Source organism: Malaclemys terrapin, chromosome 3 (genome assembly GCF_027887155.1).
Source record: "Malaclemys terrapin pileata isolate rMalTer1 chromosome 3, rMalTer1.hap1, whole genome shotgun sequence".
Classification (NCBI taxonomy): domain Eukaryota; kingdom Metazoa; phylum Chordata; order Testudines; family Emydidae; genus Malaclemys; species Malaclemys terrapin.
In genome coordinates, this window is record NC_071507.1 from 140552644 (window position 1) to 140570470 (window position 17827).

The following is a 17827-nucleotide window of genomic DNA, read 5'->3' on the forward strand; positions in this document are numbered from 1 at the left end:
CACCTTCAAATCCCTCCTCAAAACTCTCGTTTGCTATGATTCTTAAAACAAAACCAAACCAAACCAACCTCTTGACAATGATTAGGCTTTGTTGGTGTGTAAAGACTATTGCCTATGCTGACCATTTCTGTCTCATTGTTCACTTGTACTCCCTGTTGGTCTGTCTGTATCCATCTGTTGTCTCTTGTTTTATACTTAGGTTGTAAACTCTTTGGGACAGAGACTGTATTTTTGTTTTGTGTTTGTTCAGCACCTAGCACAACAGGGTTCAGGTCCATGACGAGGCTCCTCGGCGCTATGGTAATACAAATATTAAATAATGATAATTTAGACGCCAATCTTGCTTTTGCTCATGTGGAGCCCCACAGACTTCAATGGGATTCTGTGTGGACACCAGGCTCCACACATGTGAATCTGATGTAAGGACTAAATCAGAGATTATGAGAGCCAGTGTGTGTCTGTGTTTTTCCTAGGGTGACCAGTTACCCCTCCCCCCAAATAAAAGTGTCCCAATTTTTTACACTTACTATCTGGTCACCCTACTTTTTTTTCCCTTCCAGGCTAGCAGGGTTGTTCTATTATTTCCTGGTACAGCTGTAGCACATAGGAACCCCAGGCACAGCCCAGGCTGCCTTGTGCTAGGTGCTGTACAAACACTCACCAGCAAGGGAGTCCCTGCCCTGAAGACGTTACAAGCTAAGCGTGGGCAGGAGGCGGGCGCGGGCTCCTTCCTCCCCCTCCCGCAGCTGGCGGGGCTGTACCGAAGAAGCGGGCGGGGTGGTGAGCGGGTTTCCCTGCCAGACCCAAGCCCCATCGCGGGACCGACCGCCGGACGAGAGAGGCGGGAGGCGCTGACGCTAAACGCTGTCGCTCGAGCAACACCCCCCCCCCCGCGGCTCGGTCCTAGCCGAGCAGCCCCGGAAGCGGAAGTGGCGTGCCTGCCGCGGTGCATTGTGGGGAGCGGCGGTTGCTGTGGAGTTGGGTCTGAATGAAGCTGCCGCGGGGAAGGGGCTGCTGGAGCCGCTGAGTGGGAAGGAGCCGCGTCCGCAGCCGCCCGGCCCGGGTGTCCGCGCGAGCGCTGTCAGGCAGCGCCGCCATGTCCTACAACAAGATCCCGCCGCGCTGGCTGCGCTGCCCCAGGAGGGGGCAGCCGGTGGCAGGTGAGCGGGGCCGGGGTGCTCGGCGCGGGGCGGCCACAGCTTCCCCGCTCCTCTTCGAGCCGCCGGCGGACGAGTGTGCGGGGATGGGGCGCCGGGCCCGTCGGGGTAACGAGTCTCTGGCCCCGGTGCGGGTGGTGGTGTCAGGAGTCGTAGCCCCGACCCCATCCGCGAGCCGGGTTGCGTGCGGCGGGGACACAGAGCGGGCTCCCCGGGGCTGAGCGTGGGGCGTCGCAGGCACCACCCCTTTCCAGGGGAGCCCTTGGGACTAGGCGCCTCTCGGTCCCCTCCCTCCTTTCTAAGTGGCGTCTCGCTACCTTTGCACTTTTCGGTCCCGTTTTATGCCCCAGCTCTCTCATCCTCCCCCAGAACTGCGCCCTGCCCCCCAGCACAACAGACCTCCTTCCCGCAAAGGGCTGGGGGGAAACTGGCCAACATTCACTCCCGCTTCTCTCAGAAATCCTCCTACCTGTAAAACAGTTGTCGCTGACCTGACCAATCTCCCTCCCGTTCTTTGAAAAGTAGTTCAGAAACTTTTAACAGGGCGCTGAGTGGCGAAACTGACAGGAGTCGGTTTCTCTTTGCAGCTGACTGTATGTGCAGATCCCTGAAGCAGTTTCCACTGCTGTAAATAATAGGCTGAATTACAATGAGCTGCATCCAGCCCTGGAGCTAAGAGTTTTCTCAACCGCTCTATCCTAGTCACTTCCCTCCTTTTTTCATAAGCACTTAATTCCCTTTACCCCCCCTCCTATCCGCTCCCCCAACTCTGTACCATAACACAAAGAAATAAAGTAAGGGACTGAATAAGGGAAAGAGAAGTAATGTTTTCCCTTCTACTACTTACAGACTTACTTCTTCCTTTTTTAGGTTCTAATTCAGCATTGTACTTAAATCTGTGCCTAACTTTATATCTGTAGGGGCTGCTCATGTGATTAAAATTAGCCACATATATAACTTTGCTGAGTTGGGGTCATGTTTCCTTCCTTCCCTCCATCATGTTTACTTTTTCAAGTCTCAAGCCCTCTCTTTGTTTTTGTCAATTGCCTTTTTTGAAGGTCTTCTCCAGGATTTTTTCTTTACTTATCAAGTTTATGTTCAGCATAGGATTAAAAAAATGGATTGTCTGTCTGCATTTCTGCACATTGTACTTCTCTATTGATTTAGCAGAAGCAGTGAGTGAAATCTTTGGATCAGATCAGATCTGGTTCTCTTATTGGGGATGTGCTATATACAGCAGTGGTTCTCAACCTATTTACGTTTGTGGGCCACTATACAGCTCTCCATGTATAACGTAGGCCGCATCTGTACAATATATATAATGCCTGTATGGCACTGAGGATATGTCGCAAGGGCCACAGGTGTGTGCTGATTGGGCTGCAGGTTGAGAAGCACTGATGTCGAGATCTCTACAGGATAGGGGATTTAAAAAAAAGTGTATGATAGACGCTGTGCAGTGGATTAGTAGCAGTTAATTGGAGTTCAGGACTAAAGTCTTTCCTGTTTGGGAGGTCTGTGGAGGGAGAACACCTAGTTAGAAATATGGGAATTGCCATATGGGATCAGACCTATAGTCATCTAGTCCAGCATCCTGTCTGACAGTGGCCATCACAGATGCTTCAGAAATCTCACATTAGGCAGAGGTAAAATAATATCATCTCCCTGTTAGGTTTTCTCATACCCTAATCTCTTCATATGAAAGTTTTCCCATGCCCCTAATTGTTTTTGTCACCCTTTTCTGAATGCCCTCTTATTCTGCAATATCCTTTTTGAGATATTTTGAGTGACCAGTACTGCAAATCATATTTTAGATAAGGCTGTACCATTAATTTTATATAATGGCATAATACAGTAACAGTTGGGAGTAGAAATTGGTGATAGTCTGGTATTTCTTTGATGAGGTTTTGTGTATTTACAAAGAAAAGTCCTGTGTGTCTGAACACAGAATGAATCAAATATCGGGAAACAGCTTCTTTCCTCACCGCACCAACAGCACTCTTTTCAGCCTGCATCTTTGGTACCTCATGCTTCAGGGTTTCATCCAGCCACCTACAGGAGGTAAGGAAGGGATTCTCTCCTCCTCCATGGGGGCCCCGCTCCAATGTATTCTGAGAGTTATTTTAACTCCTTTCTTTGAAACATCCGGGATGGCTGTGGCTGGAGGTGGGACATTGGATGAGGAGGGCCAGTGCTCTCAGGTGCTTGGTTGGCTAGTTCTTGCTCACATGCTTAGGGTCTAACTGATTACCAAATGTGAGTTCAGGAAGGAATTTTTCCCCAGGTCAGATTGGCCTTGACTTTGGGTTGTTTTTTTTGTTTTTTGTTTCCTCTGCAGTATGTGGTCACTTGTTGGGATTATCTAAGTATATCTCACCTAACCATTTCACAGTCCTTGTCGGGGCCTCAAGCACTGGTGTGCCTCGGTCCCTCCTATTCTTTGTCTGTGGCATATAATAATCTAGTGTCCTGTGGGCTGTAACACTTTGGTCTAAATTTAGTTGTTGCATTTAGCATGCAGGTGCTGAGTGGTGATGGTCTGTAATATATATGAGGTCACACTAGATGATCTGGTGGTCCCTTCTGGCCTTATAACTTTTAGAATGACCTCTCAGTATAACAACCATTTTAGCTCCTCTGTTGTCCTCATGACGCCCAAAATGGCAATGCCCTGTATGACCCATCCTACATAGAAAGAAAATAAATATTTTACCAAATTAAAAACGACACAACAGGGACCTCATTTCAGAAAAATTCTGGAGGCGAGAAAATTGTGTCAGCATATAGAACATTATATGTGATTATATTATATCCTGCAAAGTTGGTAGGTGGAGAGGGAAGCGGAAGACATAATGGAGTGTATAGACCTGTGAAAAGTCGGGAGTGGAAACCAAGGTGTGTGTGGGGGCAACTACCTCCTTGCCCCATAGCAAATGATGCACCTATGATATGAGGTAAACTACATATGTGCAGTGTCTTTCTGCAAGGATGTTTTCAGATCACCAACTCATATTGATTTTTGTTTCCACTAAATCTCCTGTGGGATTTTTTGCTCCCTGATGGACCTTTTTTTCAGTCCCTGTGGAATGCTGATTGTCTGTGGAATTTGCTGGCTGATGCAGAACCTGCCCACTCTGTTTGAATCGCGGATTCACCTCTCTAACAACTCTTCCAGCCTTAACTTCCACAGCTACTTTCTCAGATTCCATGGAGTGGCAATGCTGAAATTCTGTCCCCCAAAACTGAAAGCACTAACATCTTTGTCTAATATGAAAGGGGTTTTGAAACATGGGTAGGCCAAGCCATCACAGTCCCAAGAGCCTTTTTCACCCCTGAAAATGCCAAATCACACATTACTGACCACTGAATTAGTCTCTCTCTCCCCCCTGCCCCCATTTCCTGCTTTTCAGAAACATTCAGGAAATTAATAGGGATCCATTCTTGTTTCAAATCCACAGGAACTTTAGCAGCTAAGATACCGCAAAGACCCTGGTTCCCAAGACAGCTTTCAACCACTTTCCCTGGCGGGAAAGCTATCATAGCATGTAGCTGTTATGATGGCTTTTGCCCACGAGGCCAGGACAACTCATTCACTTGAAACCGGTTGCATACAACCATTTGTCTCACCTGGGCCAGATTTTTAAAGGGAATTTCCACAGACTGAATTTGTAAGACACCTTTCCTGGCATTGATTACACAGTTACTAGCTGTAATCCACTATTTCAGCCAACCAGACTTCTTGCTCAAATGTCAGCGGTCCAGTCTTCAAACTCAATTTTTGCCCCAGTCACTGGCTCCATCTGAGATCAATTAAGTGGTTCATATTGGCTCCTGTATTCCGTCACCTTTTTAGTATGTCTGGACTAATAACTAGTGTTCCCCTGTTTCCTGAACTTGGAGAGAAGCTTTCACTAGCCTGGGGTGGGCAAACGTTTTGGCCTGAGGGCCACATCTGGGTATGGAAATTGTATGGCGGGCCATAAATGCTCACAAAATTGAAGGCTGGGTTGCATGAGGGGCTTAGGGCTCCGACTGGGGGTGCGGGCTGTGGGATGGGGCCAGAAATGAGGAGTTCAGGCTGAGGGAGGGGGCTGGGGCAGGGTGTTCGGATGTGGGAGGGGGTGAAGACTCTGGCTGGAGGTGCAGGCTCTGGGGTGGAGCCAGGGATGAGTGGTTTAGGGTGCAGGAGGGGACTGCAGGCTGGGGGTGGAGCAGAGGGGTTCAGAGTATGGAAGGGGGCTCCGGGCTGAGGCAGGGGGTTGGAGGGTAGGAGGAGGATCAGGGCTGGGGCAGGGGGTTGAGGTGTGGGAGGAGGTTAGGGGTGCAGGCTCCAGGCGGTGCTTACCTCAAGCAGCTCCTGGAAGCAGCGGCATGTCCCCCCTCTGGCTCCTATGTGGAGGCACAGCCAGGCAGCTCTATGCGCTGCCCCGTCCGCAGGTGCTGCTCCTGGAAGCAGCGGCATGTCCCCCCTCCGGCCCCTTTGCAGAGGTGCAGTGCCAGCCAGGGAGATCTGTGTGCTGCCCTGTCTGCAGGTGCAGCCCCTGCAGTTCCCATTGGCTGTAGTTCCTGGCCAATGGGAGCTGCAGAGCCGGCGCTTGGGGCGGGGGCAGCATGTGGAGCCCTCGGCTACCCTTACGAGTAGGAGCCGCGGGGTGTGGGGGGGAACATGCCGCTGCTTCCAGAAGCCGTGCAGAGTCATGGCATGCATGGAGGTCTGACGGGCTGGACACGGCCTGCGGGCCATAGTTTGCCCACCCCTGTACTAGACACTTGGCACAATTTGTTTAAACCTGCCTTAAATTTATAACCGTCCTTTTTGTGGCCAGTTTTGTCATAGTGCCAGCATTAACTGAACTGTTTCCTTTAATTTTTGCCAGTTTCCCATTTTTGACAAATCAAGTTTATAATTTGTTCTATTTATTCAATGCAGGTATGAACCAGATCAGAATCCCTTCTTTCATCTTAAATATAAGGCACAGAACTGTACTTAGTGTTGATGGCGATCAGCTTCCATCTGCCTCCCTAAGAGCTGCTTTCTCTTCTGATGAAGTGCTGCAAGAAAAGATTCAAGTTCTGTGGTAAATTTCACAGCCTCTTGTGTATTTCTACACAGCAAAGAAAAACCCATGGCTGACCTGTGCCAGCTGACTTGGGCTGTGGGACTGTTTCATGGCTGTGTAGACTTCTGAGCTCGCTGAATGCTGGGACACACCCACGTCGCAGGGTCCTAGAGCCTGGGATCCAGTCTGAGCCCAGATGAATACACATCAATGAAACAGCCCTGCAGCCCGATCCCTGCGAGCGTGAGTTGGCTGGCACAGGCCAGCCGTGGGTTTTTCTTTGCTGTGTAGACATACTCTTGAGTGTCTTTAGCTTCCTTTCACTGATCTTCAAATCCCCAGTCCATCTATAAATTGGTTCATCGCCAGTTTAACTTGGAAGGCCTCTGTGGTATCTGGGTATGCCAGAAGCACAAGTCTCTGCAGATCGTCTTCCAGTTCAGATTGGGTTTCGGCTTTTCCTCCCTTGTTCTTATTGAAGCTGGTCGGGGCACAGCTTAATGGCTAGCTCCAAACCATATTAAGGGCTTGTAACAGTTCTCAATAACGCCATCTCTTTTCTGGGTGGAGCACCATCAGAGATGGGCCACTTAGGTTGGCTGCTAGTAACCCCATTTTCTAGCCTGTGTTCTATCTAGCCATTCATTTGAGCCAAATAAGTCTCTCAGGAAATTTTTCCCCTCAGAAGGGGGCTTTGGTATCATTTGCGTTAGGACAGCCCAACCTCTCCCCTCTCGGCCTTCATGGGGTACAAACAGCATAGAAAACTATTGGGAATGTCTGGTCTTACCCCAGTCCTCTGGCTGGCTCAATTCCTCATCAAGGCAGCTGTCTTTCACAGTTGTCTGTGACCCTTTGATTTCTTTCTGGAGCTGAATTTTCAGCTCATTAAGTCCTTGCTACAGCTTGTTTCAGTTAGCGAGTTCCAAATTATCCAAAGCCTGTTTGGTCTCCCAATATCTTCTGGAAAAACGTCTGGTCTATGGCAGTCAGATTGTTGGTCCCCTCATCAATCTGTTTTACTACTCCAGATTGGGTGGGTTGCAGCTGGGTTTCCCAGTCTGTCTGGGCACTTTGTAGTTGCCACTCCAAAAGCAATCTCATCTTAGCCTCTAAGTCAGTGGTCTCCAACCTTTTTATGCCCAAGATCACTTTTTGAATTTAAGGGCAACCCAGGATCTGCCCCGCCCCTTCCCCAAAGCTCTGCCCCACTCACTCCATCCCCCCCTTCTCTGGCGCTTGCTCTCCCCCCTCCCTCCCTCACTTTCACCAAGCTAGGGCAGGGGGTTGGGGTTCGGGAGGGGGTGTGGGCTCTGGGTTGAGCCTGGGATAGGGGGTTGAGTGTAGGAGGGGGATTTGGGGTGCTGGCTTTGGGAGGGAACTCAGAGCTGGGGTTTGGGGTGCTGGCTCAGGGTTGGGGTGCGATGGGTGGCACTTACCGCATGTGGCTCCTGGTTGGTTGCACAGTGAGGCTAAGGCAGGATCCCTGCCTGCCCATGCCACTCCTGGAAGGGGCAAATGTGTCTCTGTGGCCCCTGGGGCCAGGGGAGGGATGTGGCTCTGCACACTGCCGCTCTCTGCAGGCACCGCCCCCAAAGCTCCCACTGGCCACAGTTCACTGTTCCTGGCCAAGGGGAGCTGCAGGGCAGAGCTTTCAGGCATGAGCAGTGCGTGGGGACCCACACACTCCACTCAGGGCCGCGGGGGGTTGGGGGTGGTGTTGGCTGCTTCCGGGAGCGACATTGAGCTGCAGCAGGCAGGGAGCCTGCCATAGCAGCAGCCCCGCTACACCCCCGGAGATAGCGATCGACTGGGAGAGTGCCCAGGATTGACCCATCAATTGCGATCGACGGGTTGGTGACCACTGCTCTAAGTCATCCCTGTGCCCTTTCTGGGAAACCCTCACTTCTTATTTTAGATCTTAGAATCATAGAACTGTAGGACTGGAAGGGACCTCGAGAAGTTATCGAGTCCAGTCCCCTGAACTCAAGGCAGGACTACGTGTAACTAGACCTTTCCTGACAAGTGTTTATCTAACCTGTTCTGAAAAAACTCAATGACGGAGATTCCACAACTTCCCTACGCACTTTGTTCCAGTGCTTAACCACCCTAACAGTAAGGAAGTTTTTCCTAAACCAGCCTTGCTGCAATTTAAGCCCATTGCTTCTTGTCCCATCCTCAGAGGTTAAAGAGAACAATTTTTCTCTGTTCTCCTTGTAACAACCTTTTATGTTCTTGAAAACTGTTATGTCCCCCTCAGTCTTTTCTTCTCCAGACTAAGCAAACCCTTCTCTCCCCCATCGTTCATCATAGGTCATGTTTTCTAGACCTTTACAATTTTTTGTTGCTCTCCTCTGGACCTTCTCCAATCTATCCACATCTTTCCTGAAATATGGTGCCCAGAACTGCCCACAATACTCCAGTTGAGGCCTGATCAGCATGGAGTACAGTGGAAGAATTACTTCTCCTGTCTTGCTTACAACATTTCTGCTAATGCATCCTAGAATGATGTTCACGCTTTTTTTGCAACAGTGTTACACTGTTGACTCTCATTTAGCTTGTGATCCGCTATGACCCCCAGATTCCTTTCCGCAATTCTCCTTCCTAGGCAGTCATTTCCCATTTTGCATGTGTGCAACTGATTGTTCCTTCCTAAGTGGAGTACTTTGCATTTGTCCTTTGAATTTCATCTTATTTATTTCAGACCGTTTCTTCAGTTTGTCCAGATCATTTTAAATTTTAATCCTGTCTTCGAAAGCACTTCGAAATCCCTTCCAGCTTGATTTCCTCTGTAAACTTTATAAGTGTACCCTCTGTGCCATTACAGTAACTCCTCAATTAACGTTGTAGTTATGTTCCTGAAAAATGCATTTTTAAGTGAAAATGATGTTAAACGAATCCAATTTTTTCATAAGATTTAATGTAAATGCAGGGGGTTAGGTTCCAAAGAGATTTTTTTGGGGCAGACAAAAGGCATTATATACTGTACTGTACTGTGGTGGGGAGGTGCCCCTGGCTTACCCCTGGGGCTCAGGGCTAGGGGTTCAGGGTCTGGGCGGGAGTTAGGGTGTGGGAGGGTGCTCAGGGTTGGGGTGCGGGGTCTGGGAGGGCGTTAGGGTGGGGGTGCGGGGTCTGGGAGGGAGTTAGGGTGCGAGTGGGCGCTCAGGGTGGGGGTGTGGGGTCTGAGAGGGAGTTAGGGTGCGGGAGGGCGCTCAGGGTGGGGATGCGGGGTCTGGGAGGGAGTTAGGGTGCGGGAGGGTGCTCAGGGTGGGGGTGTGGGAGGAGGTGTAGAGCACTTACCTGGGGCAGCTCCTGTTTGGTGCAGGGGGTGTGCAGGTGACTCTGCGGCTGGCTTTGAAGGGGAAAGCACTGCTTCTCTCCGACCTCTGGCTGCGCGGCTGCCCCTACTCCTCCTGAGTCCTCTGGCCCATGCTCACAGGGCTGCATTCCGAAAGGGGCTTTAGAGCTGTAGATCAGGGCCCCGGGGCCCCCTTAGCCCAGGATCCTGCAGCCCCTAAAGCCCCTGCATTCTGGGTGGCCCTGCCTGCTGAGGGGTGGGGGGGCAGCTTCCCCGCTCGCTGGCTCCCTCCCTCCCTCCCAGAAAGTCCTAAGCGCTGCCAAACAGCTGTTTGGCGGCTGGGGAAATGCTGGAAGGGAGGGGGAGGAGGCAGAGAAGAGGAACTTGTGCAGTGCTGCCTTGTAAAGTCAGCCAAACAACATTATAAGGGAGCATTGCACAACTTTAAACGAGTATGTTCCTTAATGGAGCAGTGATGTAACTTCAAAACAACGTTAAGCGGTAGGACGTTAAGTGAGGAGTTACTGTATCTAAATCATTGATGAAGATATTGAACAGAACCAGACTCAGGACTGATCCCTGCAGGATCCCTCTCGCTATGCTATTCCAGCTTGACTGTGGACCACTGATAACTACTCTCTGGGAATGATTTTCCAACCAGTTATGCACCCACCTTATAGTAGCTCCATCTAAGTTGTATTTCTCTAGTTTGTTTATGAGATGTTCATGCGAGACAGTATGAAAAGCAGTACTTGAAATCAGGATATACCACATATACCGCTTCCCCCCTATCCACAAGGCATGTTATCCTCTCAAAGAAAACTGTTAGGTTGGTTTAGTGGTTTGTCTTAATTCCTTTTGTGAAATGTTCAGCTCCCAATTTAGGGCTTTTAATTCCTGCTAGTCATTTCTGAATTTTGCAAGTACTTCCATTATTTGTTACATCTTGGTTCAAGAGGTATACCAGCTCACAATCTCTGTTTGCACAAACTGGACCTGCTTCTTAAACCAGCGTTGCTCCTGTTTGACCCAAGTGGCAAGTCAGAGTTTGGGGATGTTTCATTTGATAAATATTTCTTCAATACAGTTTTGTTTGTTTACAAAGAATGTACAAACTTCTGTGTCTCTGAACACAGAAGGAATCAAACAGCAGGAAACAACTTCTTTGCTTATACCCCCAAGAACACTCTTTTTTTAGGCTTCACCCTGACCCAAAAACCGCTCCACAGTTTTCTTCCACAGTCAGACCGGCTGCTTGCAGTTGCTCCTTCTACCAGTTTTTGTGTCTGTTTCTGAGTGTCCTGCCTAAGCCTGTGCACACACCACACAAGCTATATGTTTCAAAACCCTTCCCCCACTCAGTTCAAACTTCTGGGCAGGTTCACAACTCCTTTTTGTCTTGAGGGGGGGCGGGACTTCTGATGAACTTTTCCTGACAGTTATGTTAATTGAAGGGTGTAGTCACACCCAGTCCCAAAGAAGTTTGTGATCCAAGCAGTCACCAGTATATCTCACCATAACACTATCATGACCTTTACAGGTAATTTTTTAATTCTATTTTTAATGATTACTTCAACCAGTTTACTAGATGCTTATATAAGGTTGACTGGTCTGTAATTCCTGGAATCACCCCACAAGTCTTTTTAAATATAGGCACAATGTTTTCCACCCTTGGTCCTCTGATATAGTAGCGGTTTCAAATGGAAGATGGCATATTTTTGCTGGCGGTACAGCCACTTCATACTTGAGCTCCCTTAGAACACTTGGAATGCTTTTAAAATTATCACCTTGCTCCAGCATGTCATCTTTTGACACTTTAATCTCTTCTGGTACCTAATATTTATTGCCAGAAAAGAGCAGTTGAATCTGTAATAATGCAAAACCTTCCATTTCAACAATGTCTTGCTACCATCGCATGAATGACACTCTCAGTACTAGCATCTGAACATACTAGGAGAATTTACAGAATTCTGTCATAATTAATGTTCCCACCCTCTGACTTCACCACCTCAACCAAGCTTCACAATCATCATTGCTGTGTACAGTATTAAATTGTTTAAAACTTTGTGTGTGTGTGTGTGTGTGTGTGTGGTGAAAAAAATTTCCTGGAACCTAACGCGCCCCCCCTCCCCCTCCCCCCCAATTTACATTAATTCTTGTGGGGAAATTGGATTCGCTTAACATCGTTTCACTTAAAGTTGTATTTTTCAGGAACATAACTACAATATTAAGTGAGGAGTTACTGCATTTAATTTTAATGTATTTGGTACTTTTCAAAATGCCTTTTTGAATTCAATAGTTACTTAAATAGGAACAGAAATTCTTTAGTGTGAATTGGGACCCATATTTTTGAAATTTTTTTATACTTGCAAATTGAAATTTAATACTGCTATTCATAGTTACTCATGATTCAGCAAATACTACAAGTACAGAATCTTATATGAAATGCCTAAAATTTATTGAAACTTAGAAAAGAGATGACAGAGAACTCTTATGAAGGCTGTTACAAAGCTACTCTGATGTGTTGTGCGAACAATAAAAGCTCATAAATTAAAAAGCTGAGCCTCCAGGCAATAATAGCTGGGAACAGACCTCTCTTTAATAAGCTCAAGACTTGACAGTTCTTCTAAAATAAACTCTCAAAGTCCCAGAGCCACAGGTAAGCACTCTATTTAATATAGAATGCTGCTGTTCCATGATGCTGATGGGGAGATCTCTGTTACTGTGGAACAGTTATAATGAAAAGGACTGACAGTAAATGGATGTTTCTGACACTATCTGGCTCTTTTAAGGCCATCTTTGGAACACTTCACACTTAGAAACCATCAGAACTGATGTTTACATGGTCAGGCTTACAAACTGACATTTTAAATTCCTATTTTCTTGTTCTGGCCATGCTGAATTTAAATGTTACTTTTAGGGCTGTCGATTAATCGCATTTAATTCATACGATTAACCCAAAAAAATAATTGTGATTAAAAAAATTAATTGCGATTAATCGCAGTTTTAATTGCACTGTTAAACAATATCAATTGAATATTATTTTATATTTTTTACATTTTCAAATATATTGATTTCAATTACAACAAAGTATACTCACTTTGTACTCACTTTGTATTATTATTTTTGCTTACAAATATTTGCACTGTAAAAATGATAAAAGAAATAGTATTTTTCAATTCACCTCATACGAGTACTGTAGTGCAATCTTTTTATCGTGAACGTGCAGATTTTTTTTTGGTTACAAAACCAAAAACGAAACAGTGTAAAACTTTTGAGCCTACAAGTCTACTCAGTCCTACTACTTGTTCAGCCAATTACTAAGACAAACCGGTTTGTTTACATTTACGGGAGATAATGCTGCCTGTTTCTTAGGCTACGTCTTCACTACCCGCCTGAATTGGCGGGTAGAAATCGATCTCTCGGGGATCGAATTATCGCGTCTCGTCGGGACGCGACAATTGATCCCTGAATCGACGCTTGTACTCCATCAGCGCAGGTAGGAGTAAGCACCGTTGACGGGAGCCGCGGAGGTTGATTTGCCGCCGTCCTCACAGTGGGGTAAGTCGGCTCGGATACGTCGAATTCAGCTACGCTATTTGCATAGTTGAATTTGCGTATCTCAAATTCTAGTACATTGGTGCGGCATGATTTCCCTTTACAAAAACCATGTTGACTCTTCCCCAACAAATGATGTTCATCTATGTGTTTGACAATTTTGTTCTTTACTATAGTTTCAACCAGTTTGCCTGGAACTGAAGTCAGGTTTACCGGCCTGTAATTGCCAGGATCACCTCTGGAACCCTTTTTAAAAATTGGCATCACATTAGCTATCCTCCAGTCATTTGGTACAGAAGCTGATTTAAATGATGGGTTAAAGACTACAGTTAGTAGTCCTGCAATTTCATATTTGAGTTCCTTCAGAACTCTTGGGTGAATACCGTCTGGTCCTGGTGACTTATTACTGTTTAGTTTGTCAATTTGTTCCAAAACCTCCTCTAATGACACCTCTATCTGGGACAGTTCCTCAGATGTGTCACCTAAAAAGAATGGCTCAGGTTTGGGAAGCTCCTTCACATCCTCAACTGTGAAAACCGATACAAAGAATTCATTTAATTTCTCCGCAATGGCCTTATCGTCCTTGAGTGCTCCTTTAGCATCTTGATTGTCCAGTGGTCTCACTGGTTGTTTAGCAGGCTTCCTGCTTCTGATGTATTTAAAATTTTTTTTGCTATTACTTTTTGAGTCTTTGGCTAGCTGTTCTTCAAATTTTTTTTTTGGTGTTCACATGGCACTGTTGTGGCTGGTGTTGGAAGATATTATCGAGCAGAACCTGTCATCAGCATGGACACGTCCTCTGGAATGGTGGTTGAAGCACGAAGGGACATATGAATCTTTAGTGCATCTGGCACGTAAATATCTTGCAATGCTGGCTACAAAACAATGCCATGTGAACACCTGTTCTCGCTTTCAGGTGATATTGTAAACAAGAAGCGGGCTGCATATATTGCCCATAAATGGAAACAAACTTGTTTGTCTGAGCTATTGACTGAACAAGAAATAGGACTGAGTGGACAATTTTACATTGTTTTATTTTTGAGTGCAGTTATTTTTTTGTACGCAATTCTACATTTGTAAGTTCAACTTTCATGATAGAGATTGCATTACAGTACTTGTATGAGGTAAATTGAAAAATATTATTTATTTTGTTTTTTACAGTGCAAGTATTTGTAATAAAAATAAATATAAAGTGAGCACTGAACACTTTGTATTCTGTGTTGTAATTGATTTCAATTACATTTGAAAATGTGGAAAACATCAAAAAATATAAATAATGGTTTAAATAATTTTTTAGTTCCTCTAATCCAGTGTTTCCCAAACAGTGGGTCCCAATCCACCAGTTGATCCCAGGAAGGTCCTAGATGGGATGCCAGATCCAGGTTGGATTAACCCATCTCTGGGCCCTAGGGAAACATACACTTCTGCTGGCCCCATGCAGAGTAGAGACCCCAGTGGGGAAGGGGAGATTGGAGAGTGAGCCATCTCTGCACTTTTCCCACACTGCTGGCTCCTCTCCTGTGGGGCTGAGCCCGTCTTTTCACTCCAGGTATTGCGATGTAATGCACGGTGTTGCAGTGCCACTCAGGTTAGGCCAGGCCATCCCTCCATCATGATGTAGGGGCAACAGGCCAAATTTTCCTCAGCTTGTTTTTAATTAAATCCATTAGGTTATTGCTGAGCCTCTGTTAAGCTGTTCTTCATATAGCTTTAAAATCACTTCTGTGTATGTGTATATATACATACTATAAAATTTTATTTTGTTCTATAGGGAAGTTTTTGCCTTTGAAGACAATGTTAGGACCAAGATATGATGAACAGGTTGCTGAAGAGAATCGCTTCCATCCCAGTATGCTGTCCAACTATTTAAAGAGTCTGAAGGTAAGTTAACATTTTATAAAAAAACAAAACAAAACCATATGTATACTGGAGAAAATGTAATAGATGGTTTCTGTTGGACCATTGGTAGAAAAAAAAATCACAAATACTGTAATTTCCCCCACAGTTTTTCTCTTTCTCTACAGGATCCTAGCTTTCATAAAAAAGCATTAGTGTTAATAATAAAATGGTAGTTGCCCTCATAATCCAACATTGCTCAAAATTCTGCAGCTAAAGAATTGCATCAAGAGAAGTGTGAACTAATTTTTTCTTACTATCCTCACCTCCATCTCAACGAGATACTAATATCATTGTCAAGCTGCAGCCAGTTTAAATGTTAACAGTATTACAGATAATATGCATGTACATACACCTCTACCCTGATATAATGCTGTCCTCAGGAGCCAAAAAATCTTAACCACTTTATAGGTGAAACTGCGTTATATCAAACTTGTTTTGATCCGCCTGAGTGTGCATTCCCCCCTCCCCCCGGAGCACTGCTTTACCATGTTATATCCGATTTTGTGTTTTATCAGGTTGTTATATCTGGGTAGAGGTGTAATTATAAAGTTGCAGTGTTTCCCTTTGTGCTGAACGCCCTTAAAAGCAAGGGTAAGAGGCATTTAGGACATAAATGATAGACTTCTTGTGTAGTAGATCCTGACTTCCAGACATATCAGTTTCTGCTCTGTGTGATGCCCCAGTATGCATTATATTGTTACTCCAGCCATGGAATCCAGCTTGAGCATGGAACGAATCTACAGCTTAGATGGTAAGGGAAAGGCTGTTTTTTCTATGTAGTGTGTTTTTTGCGAAGTCTTATTTAAAACATTTATTTCAAAAGATTTGTAGAATAGCATTCAAACTATGCAAAAAACAATACAGCTTAAAAGTAAAAATAATACGCCTTACTCCCCTCTGGCAGGGTGGCTCCATGCTCCATCAAGAGTTTGTGGTACGTGCTTTATAACCAACCCAGTGTGTATGGGTGTACCACTGAGTATGCGCTATATTAGGCTAGAGCAGTGGTTCCCAAACTTTAACAACCTGTGAACCCCTTTCACTAAAATGTCAAGTCTCGCGAACCCCCTCCTAAAAATGAATATTTCCAGGGATTTTCTCCTTTACCTGAGTATAAATTATAAAAGCAGTGACTTAGAAATATAAAATTTGTTTTTATGACATGCTTATTACACACTTTTATTATTATTTATAATTACAGTATTTTTATTACATTAGGAAAATGGCAACACTCTTCCAGATCTCACTTTCGTAGTTTGTATCGCTTTGAATAAGCCTCTTATAAGACAAGGCTTCTATGTTTCATCAAGAAGTATCAGATGAAACAGCATGAAGGTATTTAAGAAGCCAACTCAAAGAGTTCCTCCTACACAAGCATTCAGGTCTTGAGCAGTCCAGGCAAACAATGCACGTTACAACAAAGCTTAAACTTGTTCTTCATAATAATTATTAAAACAATACTAGCTGCCTATTTAATTTAAAAAACAGCAAAAAATATCCACCTCCCTTTCCATTTCTTATAAGTCTTGAAGTTTAAATCTCCTCAGTGTGATAGATATGCTTGCTTTGATCTGCTTAGCACTTGGAAGTCCAGGGGCTCTGTGCTGCTGGCCCCATGTTGCCCGGGGTCCCTAGGAACAGCTCTGTCCACCATTAGGGAATTTTTTCCTGAGAACCCCCTGTAACATTTCGCGAACCCCCAAGGGTTCATGAACCCCAGTTTGGGAACCACTGGACTAGAGGGTAAAAGGTGTGTTTTAAAAGAAAATTAAGTTAGCAACATTGATATAAAAAAAACCCCACTTTTTAAAATTAGGCCTTGTCTAAACACAGAAGTTGCACCAATTTAACTTGAATCCAGTTATAAACAATTTTGTTAAGCCAGCACAAAACTCTACATAGACATTTTATTTAAGTTTGAGGGATATATTTATATTAATTTAGCTTAAGAAGATTACCACCAGGTTTATGTTCATTTGTTTGTTTATGCAGCCTTTTGCACCTGTTAAATTAAATAGATTTTTAAATCACACTTTTAGTTAAACTGGTGCAACTCTGTAGACATTCCCGGGGGAGCTAGGCCTAGTAAATCTGGAATTATAGACTTGTAAAGTAGGAAAAGAAACTTGCCAGTTCAACTGAACTCCTACAGCCCTTTTTGTGGGGGATAGATGTATTGGATTTTCTTCTCTCCATGTGTATGCCAGTTATGGTTAAACAATGGCAATTTAGGAGCAAGCTTATTTGGAGACCCGGGCAATTAAAAAACCAAAACTTTTCTCTTACTATTGCTTCCAAAGTCTGCCTGTCTGCTTGTGAACCTTATCTATGTAGATTTTTGTCTTCCTAATATTGGCTTCTCTGCCAACTCATTCTCCAAAGTTCAACTTTGCTCTTGCAATGCTTAAAAGTGACCTGCAAAGTATTTTTTAACAAATGCTCTTGATCATCATAAAGAAGTAAAAAAAAAAAAAAAAACACAACAACCCCAAAAAACAAATCCCTGAAAAATTATTTTGGGAGGGGAAGGTTGAAAGGAGATTTGAAGTTTGGAATTCTCTCTGCTTCTTCATCCTTGTCACTTATTTTATTTGGTCTTGTGGGTAAGTCACAGAACTGGGAGTAAGGTGATTTCCAGCTTTGTTGCAGATTTATGTATCACTTTTAACAAAATATATAAATCTCAAAGACTGTTTATTAGTCTCTAAAATTGGAATAACACTTATGTCATGGGTGCTGAGGCTTATTTAATAAATGGTCGTATTGGGGTCAGAAACAATGCTGAACTGTATTGACTACAGAAACTAGAAACTCTAATGAATAAGTAAATCTTTCAAACTACAGTATGATTACTTAAT

General features: G+C 44.9%; 1 protein-coding gene across 2 annotated transcripts in view; it reads left to right on the top strand.

Annotated features, from left to right (window-relative positions):
* The first annotated feature begins 970 nt into the window (after positions 1 to 970).
* Positions 971 to 17827, top strand: part of RNGTT (RNA guanylyltransferase and 5'-phosphatase) — a 416529-nt gene continuing 399672 nt past the window's right edge. For both annotated transcript variants that reach the window (XM_054023811.1, XM_054023812.1), the window contains exons 1-2: positions 971 to 1160; positions 14842 to 14951. In XM_054023811.1, coding sequence (XP_053879786.1) covers positions 1097 to 1160; positions 14842 to 14951 — 174 coding nt within the window. In that variant the 5' untranslated portion in view covers positions 971 to 1096. The remainder of the gene's footprint in view (positions 1161 to 14841; positions 14952 to 17827) is intronic.